Below are 15,063 nucleotides of genomic sequence, written 5' to 3' on the forward strand. Positions count from 1 at the left end.
CCCGCTGCAGCTGGAACATTATCGGTCACGACCCGGTCCGCACCCACGCCGAGTTATGACAAACATCTCCCCGGCGGCATGGCCGTGTCACGTTGGCCTGACAGCATTACTGCCCGTCCCGCCGCGGCGACGGACAGTAATATCCCCTGGCGAGCGCTTGTGAACGTTCCCCCCCCTTGAGCACCTTCCCTCACCCGCGCAGCATCGGGATATCGGAGACAGGCGGATCACGCGAGGTCACACGCGCACGTTTGCCGAACGCCCTAAGACGATTCATCTTTCCCCCGCAACGGTGAGGCCGCGCGAGCGCGTCGATGCGACTCTGCCGGTGGCACGCGGACCGACTGCCGGCCGACGCCTGCGCTCCTTGGTGCTCTGCTTTTCTAGGCAAGGCCAAGCGCGGAGTTCACGACGATACGCGGGCCCGCATTTGGATGCTACATCAATCAAAACTGTGCTGCATCCTTGTCCATCCGCTGCTGGATGAGGGCCTCCTCACACTGTGTGGGTCGTGGGGGTTATTGAACTATACACCACCACACTGGTGAGTGCGGGATGGTGAAGGCAGGCAGCAGAGATGCAGAAGGATACAAGTAGAGTGTTGTACAACAAAGGATGTTTCAGCTGCCCACTACGTAGCCCCACATCAGCCTATAACACCCGTTCTGTCGATGGAGGACGCCCACCCAAGCACGACCCAGGCCCACATTGTGCAGAGTCCAACTCAAAGTGACTTTACTAGACATCTGTGAAAATACTGGACATCTGTGACAAAGAGCTTTATAGCTCATCGGATTCCTCAAATATAAATAAATATTCATATTCTGACTTCTTGCTAAAATGAGCACCGCAATGGGCCTCACCCTCTGCTGGCAGCCCCGTTCAGGCAGCAGTGGAAATTCCACATTCGCTTGTGGCGGGGGTGAGTGGTGAGTGCACTGTGCTATGAGCCAGAGGACCCGAGTCAGATTGTAGGCCCTGACTAACATCAGCGGTGAGCGATATCCGAATCGGTCGAGAACCCAACACCTTTCACCAATCCGCAATGACCAGCGTAGGGGAGTATGGTCTAACAACCCCCAAAACCAACACGGCATGAGGAAGCCTTCATCCGGCAGTGAATTAGCAAACAGAAATCGACATTGTAATATACAGTACCTTTTGTTGAAATTACGCTTCGTTTAAACGTACAAAAACGGTACGCTTTATGTATGTACATGAAGGCAATTTGGGGTTGAATCAGGCAGACAGAAGTAATGCTGGGCTCCCAGACAAGGTGGGTCAATTCTGGGTCACATTATAAAGTGCTCGCATATAAAGTTAATCTATAAATATGCTCGCAACGACATTTCTCGAGACATGACATGGCGCTTACTCGCTTGCAACACATTCTGTAAAATACGGTAAACAGGATCACGCATAACCCATTTAAAAGAAAAGGCATCGTGCAGAAAAGCATAACGGGGCGCAGCTGCGCACCAATGACAATCACCCGCGCACAATGCGCTCTCGCCGTCATCCCGAGCGCTCGTTACGCGATCGGTCCGGCCTACGAGGGTGGCAAGGCCAGCGACCTCTCCCACACGCCGGCACTGAGCAGTCATCTCGGGCTGAGTGCACCCTAGGGAGGGGGGTGGGGTGGTAGGGATGGAGGGAGGGGGTCTTGCCACTGATCACAAAGGACCAATTGAAATGACAAAAATATGCGGTCCTCGTGGGCTGCAATCAGATCAAGACCACTAGAATGAAAGAGGGGCTTACATGTGGGCAAAGCCTCGCGCCACACTTTGCTAGCTACTTTGCTCACGCTACCCAACTGGCGATATGTGTATATATTGCTTATTCATTTTGACGTCTCTAATAGACAGGGCAGCTCAATCAAAGTATGTGCGGCTCGCTCGCAATGAGCTGTCCCCGATAAGTACCCAATTGGGGTAATCGAGTACCTGCAGGTGATTTTCCACGCATTATTGACGCTGACATTGGCACGCAGGTGACCTTTGCTCGTGAAACACGAGTTAGGCGACGTCATTTCAGGTTTTTGGACATTAAGTGGCACCCACATAATATTCTCATTCCGGGTAAAATTACTGTTGCAAGAAGTGAGCCCCTCGACAAAAAAAAAAGCAAGCCACAGAACGAACTTCGTGAAGCGAAGCTGCTTCGACGTCTTTCAGTGCGGCCATTTATTTGGTCACGCACATCTGACATCGCGGCGGCGTCGGCGCGGCATCGGGCAGGGTTCATTAGGGGCACCGCAACGCGGCCGAGTTTAGAGAAGGTTCCTACCAGCACGGTGTAGATGTGCAAGCAGCGATAGACTGGCGAGAAGTCAACAAGGTCCTGCGCATTCAGCACCTGCAAGAGAGAGATAACAACGCATTAGCAGTGTCACGTTACAGGAGGAGGCGCACATGCTAATACACATAATCGCCACCACTGTCTTCTGCCACAATCAATCCACTGCTGGATGAAGGCCCCCCCCCACCCAAAGCTTTCGCCATCTCTGACAGTTCTGCGACGCAAGCCATCTCGCGTGAGTGCACACGAGACGATTTCATCGCTCAATTTTCACGGTGGACGTCCTCTCGGGCGCGTTCCCTCCTTTGGATGCCACTCCGTCATTAGTCTCGACCACCGGCCATTGTCCCTCCCGAATACTTATTAAATAAAATACAGCAAAATACATATTGGCTAAACATTTGTTAGTGTTGGTTGCGTAACCATATGTAAAACAAAGTGTCAGGCAAATCCATCAACGAATTAATCAAAGTATTTCATTACAGCAGACAACAAGAATCGTTGGCAAGAAAAACACGGATGAATGGCTACTTTGTAAGAAAGCTTAATTCATTTGCGCCTGTTGTGAAGGAGTAAGTGGTTCAATCAACATAGCACCTGTGGATGTTATTACCAAATATATTTTTTCTGGTATTGTATTGCCAAGGGGCAGCACTTACATGGCATTTTAAAGCACAACATATCAAGAGCAATGTAATCCTTATGAAGTGGCCGATTGGGTCAAGGGTCAGAGCAGTGACTGCTACACATCATTAAACCAGGTTCTCAAGTATAGTAGTGGATGGTCTCTCAGCCTGCTCAACAATGAATGCACCCAAATAAAACATTATATTAATTACTCTTTGGTTCTTTCGGTAAAGTCACGTAGGTATAAAATTAAATAATTCACGACGTTTCGGGCGCAACACAAGCGTCCGTCATCAGGTGGGAAAGGCTTTTTTTTCTACCTAAGTGACTTTACCGAAAGAACCAAAGAGTATGGATTCCTGCAGTCACAAAAGGCTCAAATCATAATATTAATTTTTATATTTTAAATATTTTGTATTATTCTAGATTTGCAACTTAAAAAATATATAGTTTAAGTCAACAGGCATCAGACCCTCTTTAAAATGCATAAACAGGTGAACAATTTGAGTAATAATAATTAAATTGGAGTGATTTCAGTAGTAGTTCTGTGATGGCAACTTCTAGACCCATGTGAGACGTCAACTTCTAGACACAGGGCGATGCACTGCTCGGGGTTGTTTCAAGACGTAATGCCGATAATAAAATGTACAAAAGTTAAAAAAAAAATTGTGCCTATTTGCAAAGTTAATTATGATCATCGTCACCATGTGACTGGCAAATGAAGCCGCATCCTTGCAAATTGCCAACAGCTTGTAGTCCGGTGCAAGTACAATCCATCTCATTCTCGTGTGACCCCATTTTATCGCTCGCCCCATCTCCAGGGCCGTCCAAAGGGAGGGTGCGGGGCCCGGGGCAAATCCCACCGTGTGGAACCCCCCAATGCCGTCCAACTAAACCGGAGGTATTACATCTGACACCGTGACGTCGAAATGTGGGCCCCCCATAGCACGGGGCACGGGGCAGTTGCCCCGATTCGCCGGATACTAAGGGACGGCTCAGCCCGTCTCCCATTCGGCTGATGCCTCATGCACGTTCAATCACTCGGCTACGAATCCATCGTCAGCTGTGAGCCTCAACTTTTCAATTGCAAGTTTCCAATAACAATCGGCTGTTAGAGTAAAAAAATCGAGAGATAAAAATACACTTCTCCAGATCGAACTGATACCACATCTCTGAAATACATTTCATGATGTACTGCAAAGATAACAATCTGTGGTAGTTATCCTGGTAAATATTCACAAAAAGTAAACGGATTTTTTTAAATATATATAATTGCTTTTACTAAAATAAATGCCGAGATAAATAGCTCCTGTTCCAGTATGCAAAAGAATTCTATACTTTAGGGAAAATTTGTGATATTTTTTCTTCATTCCTCTGAGATGATAATAGCCATGGGCTTACGGACATGGAAAGCATTGGATTTACCGGCAATGAAATCTGCATAATCACTGCGACTTGGCGAGCTAGGAGAGAGGAAGGTTGGAGAAAGTAGCTGAATCAGACCAACAGCTGGCACACTTGTTAGCTTTACACATGTGCTGGTGTCAATTGTCGAGGGCAGAGTGCCCCGAAAATTAAGCGCACACTCGTATGATGATAACGTAGACATTAATCTGTAAACAACATTATTCGGCACTCCGAAGATATGTCTTAAAGTGATTAAAAACATCCCATTTGTAAATAAGGATTATACTATCAGAAATAATGCACTGCAAAGTTGGTTTGATAACGGGACGTTGAAGCATTTCATTTTCTGAATGCAGTACATGGAAGGCCCTCTTGACCATCCACTGGTAGAGAGTCCTCCAGACAGCATGTGGGTCCGATGCAATGAGCTCCTGATGTCTTCACTTGTTCCACTTTTTGATGCAGATGGGGTTGAAAGTTGATCAATGTCACTTTTTAAACATGGATAAGCATTGTTGGCTACGTACGGTGCAAAGAAAGTTCACCATACATACAATCATGATTGTCGCACCATATGCCAATGCGAGGTGTTGAGGCCTTAGGGAGGCCTTCATCCAGCAGCGAACAGTTTGCGGGCTCAAGAGGATGAACAGCTCAGCTGTACAAGAAGAGGACAACCCCACGACAAAACTAGAAAATGTTACGGCGGTGAAACTTTCTTCACGAACGGTTTTCACGCATCAACTTTGCCCCTAACAGCACCACATGGCGGTGGATTACTGTCACAGTGGCAGGTAAGGGACATTGGCAAAGCTCTTAAGCACGTGCCAGTTGTGAAGAAAAACCGTGTCCTCTACTGCACCTGAGCATAAACACACCTTGATACCAGTGCATGCCAACAATACTGACATGTTGGGCAGCCGGCCAACATATTTGCATTAAAAGCCACGTTATGAAAAGAAAAAAGAAAAAAAAGAACGAATTTTTTTTTAAACGTCACTGACAATATTTGATCACTTCTCACTATAACCAACCATAACACAGGCCACGAAAATATTTGCGAAAAAAAAAAGAATATTCGCTAAAGATAATAAATGCGTATCCATCTTTCAATATTCGCAACTTAAGCCATAAACGCAGCGCGCCGTGACATTGTGACGGTTTTTTTTTCCGCCAAACAAGATCCGAACGGGAGACAGTGGAACATTATTTTCAAACGAAAGCCAAACAAACCCCGAGCAATGTATGCGTTTCTGCACGTTGCACCACTTAGCAGTGAAAACAAACACGACGCTGCCAAATCGGACGGGGGGGGCCATGATGCTGGCGCGCCTGGGAGCCTACTTTTAGTAACGCACGGCCAGAACGCATCTGTATGAGCGATTACGTGAAACGCGATAAGAGGTCGGAACGACGGAACACACAGGCAGGCAAGGCAAGGCATGCACACTTAAATAATAATAAAACAATTCGCTAGAAACACTTTGTCTCATGGTCTATTAGACTAAATATCCTGAAAAAACGATCATGACCTTTGCCATAGATAATGCGTAGCGAGCGAGCGTGCGTGCGGAGAGGTGGCGGTGGAAAGGTTAACACACCGCGCTACGGACCCATTGATCTTAGTCCGATTGCCGGCCACGTGAATCGAGTGATATTTGAACCAGTTCCGGAACTTGCCTCGGTTGACTCGGTCATAAATGAGTTTGTGATGCGATGTGTTACCAACAGCACTGGGGAAACAAAGGCAGACAGACGTAGTTCTGGCCAAATCGACGTGCTCATGCAACGTGCTCGTGAACAGAACTCGGCCAGACAGAGCGTGTTGAAGGCTTACACAGGGGATTTTTGTCTTTGTATATTTCTAAAAACATTTGGCATTGTGAGTGTGATGCCATTGTGGCTTATTTGACTTAAATAGTTCTGTAGGAAACAGAGCATATTATCTTCTGGACAAAGCAAGCCACCCCGAGCAAAGTGTGAACTTACAATTTTGTCCGCTTCATGCGATCCATCTTTACAAACACCTCATGAACTGTTTGTTTGCATGCAACGAGGTAATCTAATGGATTAAAGTGAAATCTTAAGCTCGCGGTAAAAATATTCAATTGTGCGATGAAGAATGCGTTATACGTAGCCTGTGCAAATTACGTGAACATTTTACAGTTAAGCCAATAAAGTGAACGATACTGAAGGTTAAGATGGAACTAACAAGAAGCAACGCCAAGGAGATGGTAAAAATTTTACAAATAATTTGACTGCTGCATTCAATTGTGACCACTATTCATGAAAATGTATCAAATCACCGGGGAGGTGAAGCAATACATGGCAACTTATTACTTAAATAAACACATTTATGAGTCCAATGACCTGAACTTGATTCCCGGTCACAACTATCACCAATGCCAAGTGCTCTTTAAACCAGAAATATCCCCCCCTTCACCAAGCCACACTGACCAGGGTGGTGAAATATGGCCGAACGAGCTGTACAACTGACACGGCGTGGAGAGATCTTCATGCAGTCGTGGAATGGCAAAGGACTGTGTACGACTATTATTATTACACATTATGTAAACCTTGCGCAAGGCAAAACTCCGTGCCCATTGCAAACGTGAGCAGTCAAACGGCCAAGCACATTCCACACTCCGGGCATTCTGGAGTCCTCGATTTTCCCAGACGTGGGATGATGTGGCCGACTGCCTATGCACGATCGGTGGTGGTATCCAGATGGCATTGAGAATAACTTGTTGCCATTTTTGTGGTGCATTAAACCAAAGAAAAGCGCTTTTTTTTTTTTCCCCGAAGCGCGCTTGCACCCCGGCTCAACCGCCCCGTTTACGAGTTTCACGTCTGCGGCCAACGGGGTTGCACCCTGATATCCAGCGGGCACGCAATAAAAAAAACTCCGAGAGATAAGTTGGCCAAGAAAGCACGGCAGCAGCAGCAGCAGCAACAACAACAAAAAAAGAGAGAGGCAGACTCCAGAAAGTCACCGCTTTATCTGATGGACCTGAACGTGACCTCGGAGCAAAGCGCGTCAGAGATGGACGAGATAACTCGAAAATTACACGGACGGGACAGGAGGTTTCATATGGCCGACAACTCTCATCCCGTTCCAGCACGTCTGTCCTCATCAGTGTATAAACATAGGGGGGTGCAGCCCGAGGTCAGACGCGGCTGTAACGTGCACACGGCCTCTTACTAACCCCCATAAATACTAACAAAAAAGAAATACCCATTTGCTTAACCCGGCGGACGAACCAACAGGAGGGCACCGCCGGGGGTTCGACAGAAAAAAAATAAACGCACCGCCTTTAAATAACCGCACGTTCCAAGAAACACCAAAACGCGACCGTTTGCTTAACCTTGAGCAATGTGGTCAAAATAAATTCAAGGATTTTTTTGTTAAATTCGTATAAAGAGTAACCCTTTATGGAAGAGCGTATAAACACAGACGTTTAAATGTCACTCTTGAAAGAGGCTGCACAATATTAGTGCTGTGAAGAGCCATGGTTCAACCGTTCTCATAAATAAACCACGTTTTTCCATCGCAAAGGCCTTTTGCAGTATTTCAGCAGCCGCAAATGCACGCATGTATCTTTTTAACATGGCAATAAGTGGAATAACACGAGTTGCCCTGGCGTTGTTTGTTATTTATTGCACTTGAGTCGAAAATACGCGCGAAAACGCCTTTTCATTGGCAGCACATTTTTATTTACTGTGCATTGTACGCGGCCATCAAGTTGAACGGGAAGGACGCCTAGAAGTGCAAGGAAACGCTCGCCACATGGGGGCCTTATAAAAATGTAATTTACGCCATCTCATAAAACTCTGCCCGAAGCGATGTGTACGACCGCAATGACAGCGCAAATTTTCTGCACAATGCGAACAGATTACTGACCTCTGCGCAACCCAGCTCGCGCTCGGAACCTGCACCTCGCACGCAAGGCCGCCGTGTGGCCGGAGAAGTTGTCATCGGTGCGGAATCGGCACGACGGAGCCGAGATTACCGGGGCTCTTTTGTGGCAACCGTGGCCTCGGAGTGACCTCATGGAAATCAGCCTAAAGTACTCAACTCTTTACCCCCGCTATTACAAGCACTTCAAACGAATATGCCACGGCAGTGGGAGCTTTACACGCTTTGATAAAAATCTGGCTGCACCCCGTGTGGCGTTCGCTGTTGTACAACACACAAGTGAATTTATTGAGTGAAAATTGCAGCGATATATGTATAGGGTTACGAGAAAATTGGCACGCGGCCACAACCATCGGCTTTGTGCCGCCGCTGGAATGATTAGTTTTTAGGCGCTTGTTTAAATCAATAGAGTATATGTTTGGTAACAAAACTACTCCAGCTGGGCTTCATGCATGTTGTTTTTTTGTTGTAGTAAAATGTTAATATAGCGTGCTATTCGAGAAATCGTTGAATTGGGACGGCAAGTGAGTGGCACATGGTTCGCATGTGCCACTCGTGCGAGTACATTTATCACAATTGAGTTTTGTTGCGTGTCAAATAAAGTTGTGAAAACTTGTGAACAAGATATACTGATGTTACAAATCAACACGAAAACTTTGTTAACCCACATGTGAAGACATCAGGAATGATAATTAAATTAAAAGATGGAGATAGAAACAAACCGTTTTTTTTTGCTTGCCAATGTACGTGACGGAAATACGTCACTTTTAAATCAGCAATCAATACTTGCTCCAAAATAATAAACTGTTTGTGAACGATGTCACAGGAATTTTACATCTACTTTAGCGGATCAAAGGCTTTGGTAATTCCTTGCAGCTATAGAAAATTAACCATAAATTGTATGCAAACTGGAATGCACGGTAAGTCATAGCTTAACACGATTCTTCTATTCGAGAACACTTTTCGCACAATGCGGAATGCGCACCGTTATAACGCGGTTTCTGAGCAGTCGACGACAATTTACTTTCTTGAGCTGCGTGGCTGAGCGGCACAACAATACAGTACGCGGAATGATACAGTACGCAGCATACCCCCATCTCAATTCTTTGTGCTGCCATGGGACGACTGCAGGCTGAAACAGTCCAAATGTGATTCAGTAAAGTAATTCCTCCCTTAACGCGGTTTGTCACTCAATGGGGCACTTTAAAGGAATGCATCTACCATGTTCAACGTGGGATTACTGTTTTTAATTAATGGCTCACTGGTGAGTATGATGGCCACTGGACTACCAAGCTACCCCAAACTGCATGACTGTAGGACAGTGTTCTTCATTGCAAGGCCTGCGGGCCACTGGCGGCCCCTCTTGGCCTTTAGTGCGGCCCCTGACAATACACAACACGTGAACACACCCCATCATGCTGTCAAACCCAATGGTTTCAAATGTGTGGCAGCCCTCATACCGATGTCTTAAAGTGGCCCCCCTATGAAAATTAGATGAGGAACACTGTTGTAGAACAGAACACGGGAACCCACCCTATGCGTGCCATGTATGAGTGATCACCCATTAATCTAGATTTTAGGTTTTTCGTGACTGCAGGGATCCATATTCTTTGGTTCTTTCGGTAAAGTCACATAGGTATCAAATACAATAAATTCAATCACGTGATTTATTTTATACCTACGTGACTTTCCCTAAAGAACCAAAGAATAATAGAGCACCCATTAATTTGTGTGGGTCTCCTCTGCGTGATCAGGTTTTCCTGCCCAATGCTCAACACGCCCGTGCGTGGCAGATTTCAAAATCTAGGCAATGTCTGAGCTTGGTGAGTTACTTGGATGGGAAGGCTGCCTCTCAGATGCCAAACTCTCATTTAAAGCACTGGCAAAACATTTTAATAAAATGACCCTTCTAAACGTTATTTGAGACTCAGTGACTCTTTCCTGGGTAAATAAATGAGCATTGTCTGTTTTCAAAGGAGGTGGAGAAAAAGCAGGGATTCACAGTGGGAGTGGTGGCCACACAGAAGTCAAGCGATTTTACGGGAAGCTTGAGCTCATTTAGAGATGTTAACCATCTTGTGCATTCCAACTGAAACTGTGAACATTCACGTGGAAGCTTCTTGCCGACTCAAACGCCAGCGTGCCAGAATTTTCCTCTCAACTAAGTTTGTGTTGTGTGGTTTATCCATGTTTGGATGTCAGTTTTGTAAAGTACAACGTCGAACATTCGACTCGATCTTGACCGAGATATTGGCGGCTATATAAAGGCTATATAAAAAGGTCAGATTTGTGAACATCTATGGAAAATGACAGTCATGACAGTCACACTGCGTTGAACATGACAGAATGCTTCACTGTGCTTTAGAAGTGAATGCATGCGAGAAGGTTTGTACTTGTGAATGTTACACTGCGCACCGGGTACGGCCGGTTCAACGGACACGGTCGGAAACGCGACGTTGCACTGCAATACAAAGGCAGACACAAGAAAATGTGAAGTGCACCGAACCGGCCACCCACCTCCTCCTCGAGCTCCTCTTCCTCCTCCTCCTCGTCCTCGTCCAGGATGCCCGAGTCCTGCTCAGACGCGGGACTGTTCCCGGCCAGCTCGGCGTCTGAGCCGGGCCCGGCCTCCCTGCCGCGACCTCTCTGGGCTTCCGCGCTCTTCTGCCGCTGGTGCACGGCGCTGTCCAGGCTCCGCTGGCTCTGAGCCTACAACGGACATGCGCGCGTCATTTAATTCGGGTTCGTGACAGTCGCCGCCGACAGCCGCGACCGATCCTCGTGGTGCCACGGTGCGGGAATCCATCCAGCTGGTGCGCACGAGTCGATTTCATCAATTCTAGATTTGAAGCTTTCGTGACTGCAAGGATTCATATTCTTAGGTTTTTTCGGAAAAGTCACGTAGGTAAAAAATGTAAATTTATAAAAGTTAAATAAAAATAAAATAAAAATCACGACGTTTCGGAGGCAACATCACTACGTTCCCAAAGCGGACGTCTTCCTGGGCAAACTTCCTCCCGCAGCCACCACTCCATCGTCAGTCTCGACCACGGGCGATCATCGCTTCGAGCGACAAGTCCTGCCCAAGCTCACTTTCTTTTCTTAATGGGCGCCCAGGTGGCGAGATGTTAACTACCTCGCCTGGTAAACGGAGGTCGTGGGTTCGATCTCGACCCTGACACCTGCATATCTGGATTTTGCATGTCTCTCTTTTCCACGTCATAAGCCACTTTGTTGAGCCATTATTTGTGGCCAGGTCGTTTTTGAAAAAGAGCTATATAGCTCAGTGGGCCTTACCTGGTAAAATAACAATTGTTCATAGTTTAAATATCTCAAACTTTTGCATGTGTTCTCATCCATGTGCGTCTCTTTCTGGCTCTCAGTATCTCCCAAACACTCATCTCTCTATGCATGTTTGTTATTCAGCTTTTATTTAATTTATTTTGTCATTTCCCATGTCTAGATCATGTCAGAGCACGATAAATGTGCAGATTAAAAACTATTTTTTTGGAGCCACATTACTTTTCATTGTCAAGTTTGGATTTTCAAAACTGCCCCAACCTGCTCTCATTTGCCTCTGTATCATATAATGTTTTGATCTGTTTTCAATAATTTCCATAGGAATAAATATTCTAGATCTATACAACGGAAGATATATATTGCAGGGATGCAACTAGAAAATACATACCTCGGACAATTGCTGAAGGTAAATTAACAACCGAAAAATCCTATACGGGACAGATACATACATTTAATAAGAGATAAATTGTTCCAAAAAACATATTCCAAACACACACCAAGTTTCGCTATCGTACGAACATTCCTTCATAGTCACAGTGAAACCGTTTCCCTCCCACCCCCCCCTCCCACGGCCGTATGTCTTGACACTTATAACCTCTCCTTGGACCATTAAACAGTTAAAATGTTTGTACACTGTAGCACAAAATGATATTGTCAAGTCGATTATTATGGAACTGCAGCCATAACGACGAAAGGTGTTAACAGCACCGTGTGTCAGAGTTCGAGTGTCAACGTAGATCCGTTCTCAACGGCCAGCGTGTTGTGATACGCTCGGTTTAAAAATATTCATTAAAAGGGCGATAACCCCGGGTTCACGACGGTCGCTACGACGAAGCTCTTGGTGCGGTGCGGCGTCCTCGTTGAGTCCGGACGATAGCTCTGACTGATTGTCATCGTGGCACGTGATATGACGGCGACGACGGGATTAGGCCTATTAGGCTCTAACCCCTATAACGAGACGGGAATGGCATGGCGAAATGTTCAATGCACTCCCGGCCCAGTGACCCGGGTTCGAAAAACATCTGTACCGCCATCGCCCACGAAATAATATGGGCCATCGCTACAAAAACACTCAGGGTAATACAATATCCAACGGCGTTATTATCCAGAAAAGCGAGTTCTCCGAGCAGTTTTGTTCGTGTGAAAATTAACTGCAGTACTGTACTTTGTGTAATACTGAAATTACCGGCTGTTAGACTGTAGCTAAAAGGTCAGCCCGCTGTGGCATTTACGTCAAGTGCTTAAGTAGCTCGTAAAGATTGCGATGTGCTACCATGCAATCAGCTGTTAGGCATCTTATGTCTCTCACCCTTTGTCAATCCAATTCTGAAAGAAGCCATCACCCCCCACACTTGTTATTATAGGAATTTATTTGAATATACTTCACCAACCTACTCAGTACTAGCCGGTGAAAGGGGAACCCGGGACAGCATCAGATATCACTCGCCACCTATGCAAGGCGGGACCAGGAATCGAACTCGGGTCAGCATTTGTAACGTAGCGCACCGACCACTATGCCAAGGTTCCACCCCAGCTGTTAACATGCTGGTTATAATTCAACAGGTTGGCGAAATTCAATCTAGATGATAACAGCTCTGAACTTTTGACAAGCTTCACTAGTTTAGTGACCCACAGTGACACCAGCACTCAAAAGTCAAAAGTACAATTTGTCATGAAGTCTGCGTAAACCAGTTTGTTTTACATCAGGCGGGAGAAGACAGCAGCAGTAATGAGTCACATCCCACCTGCACACCCAAGTGCAGAATTGTGCAAGTGAGGATGAAGAGAGCAAAGTTAGAGTGTGCACAACATCCTGAATGAAAAATCTGACAGAGCTACCCCCACATATATATGAAGTGCTTGTACAAACGTAGACCTCTCAAAGCCACCGGCGGACCCCTGACCAACCCTCGAACCGATCCACCGATCCTCTGAATGTTCCTCGGATTCCACCCTTAGATGTACTGACCCTCGGGAGTTCCTGCGTGCAAGCCGCATCAGAACACCGCACGATAGACGCAACTATCTCCGAGACTGACGGAGAATTAAGAATGGCTCGCAGTGCAACTGTGGTCACCAATCTCAAACCGTGGACCGCATAGTAACGCCACTGCCCGCTCCGATCATTGACCGTCAGGGTTTCAGATTTCACCAGGTCACTCGCGAAGCCGTCCAAGCACTGGCTCACTCACCGTCACGACCATATATACGTTACCGAACAACTCTCCCGCCATACGAAAGAAAGAATAAGATTTTGTTGGTCTGTCAGTCTGTTGAATGTATCTTTATTAGCGGAACTTTTTATTACCTTATCCAAAAATATTTCTGACGAATGCATTCAAAATCGAGATTCAGTGACGAGTGCATTTGCTTGATTGAAAATTATTTTAAGTTCGAAAGAAAACTTGTGGAAATTGGACATATAATTTTTTTCATTAACGCCAATCTGTGTTAAAGACAGCGATCGTATCAACAGAGGGTAACTCTGACAATGCTTCATAATGGCCACTGCGGTTTAACCCGCTGCAGTTCCCGTCACTGTAATCGCTCGGCGACGGAAAACTAAACCTCGCCGATGTCTTGCAAGCGGCGGTCGATCGCCGTGCGCTCGGTGAGCGCTGCACGCGAGGCGTGTGGATGCTGACGCGCGGTGTCGTCCAACACGAGGATCGTCGCAACTTTGCGGAGATAAATGTAAAAAGTGCGAATGCAGCATTCGACAACGTCAATCCGATGTTTAGGTTAGGTGTGGATAATAAAGCCATTGGCGTAACTTACCGCAACGCGCCACGAAATCGCATCATGCAAATACACGAGGCGTGCATATTAAGGTCACGCCGTGAAATCCCCCGACACGCTTTTTTGTTAAACGCTGTGTCATTTGTTCGTTAATTAAGCAAGTAAATTGAGGATTTACGTAATGAGCACAATTGCGTAATGGGAGAGCTTTGAATACATTTTCATACCATGTATCGCTAACTGAATTATAAAACCTGCCAGCGATTATAGACATTTGGTTGTGTGATAGGCAAAGAAAAATATTTGCTACACTACAAATTTGATGTACAGAGCACCTAAATGTATCTATTTGATTCTTAAAACTGAAGGATATTCCTCAATCGTTATAAAAAAAACATGATGTAGTTTTTGGTTAAGTTACTAAAATAAGTTTTACTCTTCTCGTATTTTCTACATATAAAATAAAAACATTTTTCACAACAATGCTTTAAATAATACAAAAGACAAATTCCCCGTATAGCCTTTAACAGACTGTGAGGGCAAGTGCTGTTAGCGAGCAGCTATGAACGCCGGAACGGTACACAAGGGGATGGGTGGCCAGCACCACGCTCGACCGCCTTTGTCTCCCCAGTAGCGATGCTTACAAAACGCACCAGGTACTCATTTTAGGCTGCGTTTACCTAGCGGAGAGGCCTAAGACCGGTTCAGATAATTGCCACTGGTGTTTGCCGTGAGTGTGAGTCCAACTCAGGTCACTGGCTTTGTAGCACAGT

The 15,063-nt window shown here is 46.0% G+C and overlaps 1 protein-coding gene across 1 annotated transcript in view; it reads right to left on the reverse strand.

The window, feature by feature from the left end:
- The window catches only part of LOC144931534 (exocyst complex component 6B-like), a 152,106-nt gene that overhangs the window by 107,817 nt on the left and 29,226 nt on the right, over positions 1–15,063 (reverse strand). Inside the window, exons 7-8 of the mRNA XM_078855487.1 lie at positions 10,769–10,960; positions 2,290–2,358 (exon numbers count right to left, since the gene is read on the reverse strand). Coding sequence (XP_078711613.1) covers positions 2,290–2,358; positions 10,769–10,960 — 261 coding nt within the window. The remainder of the gene's footprint in view (positions 1–2,289; positions 2,359–10,768; positions 10,961–15,063) is intronic.

Source organism: Lampetra fluviatilis, chromosome 4, assembly GCF_964198595.1.
Source record: "Lampetra fluviatilis chromosome 4, kcLamFluv1.1, whole genome shotgun sequence".
NCBI classification, from domain to species: domain Eukaryota; kingdom Metazoa; phylum Chordata; class Hyperoartia; order Petromyzontiformes; family Petromyzontidae; genus Lampetra; species Lampetra fluviatilis.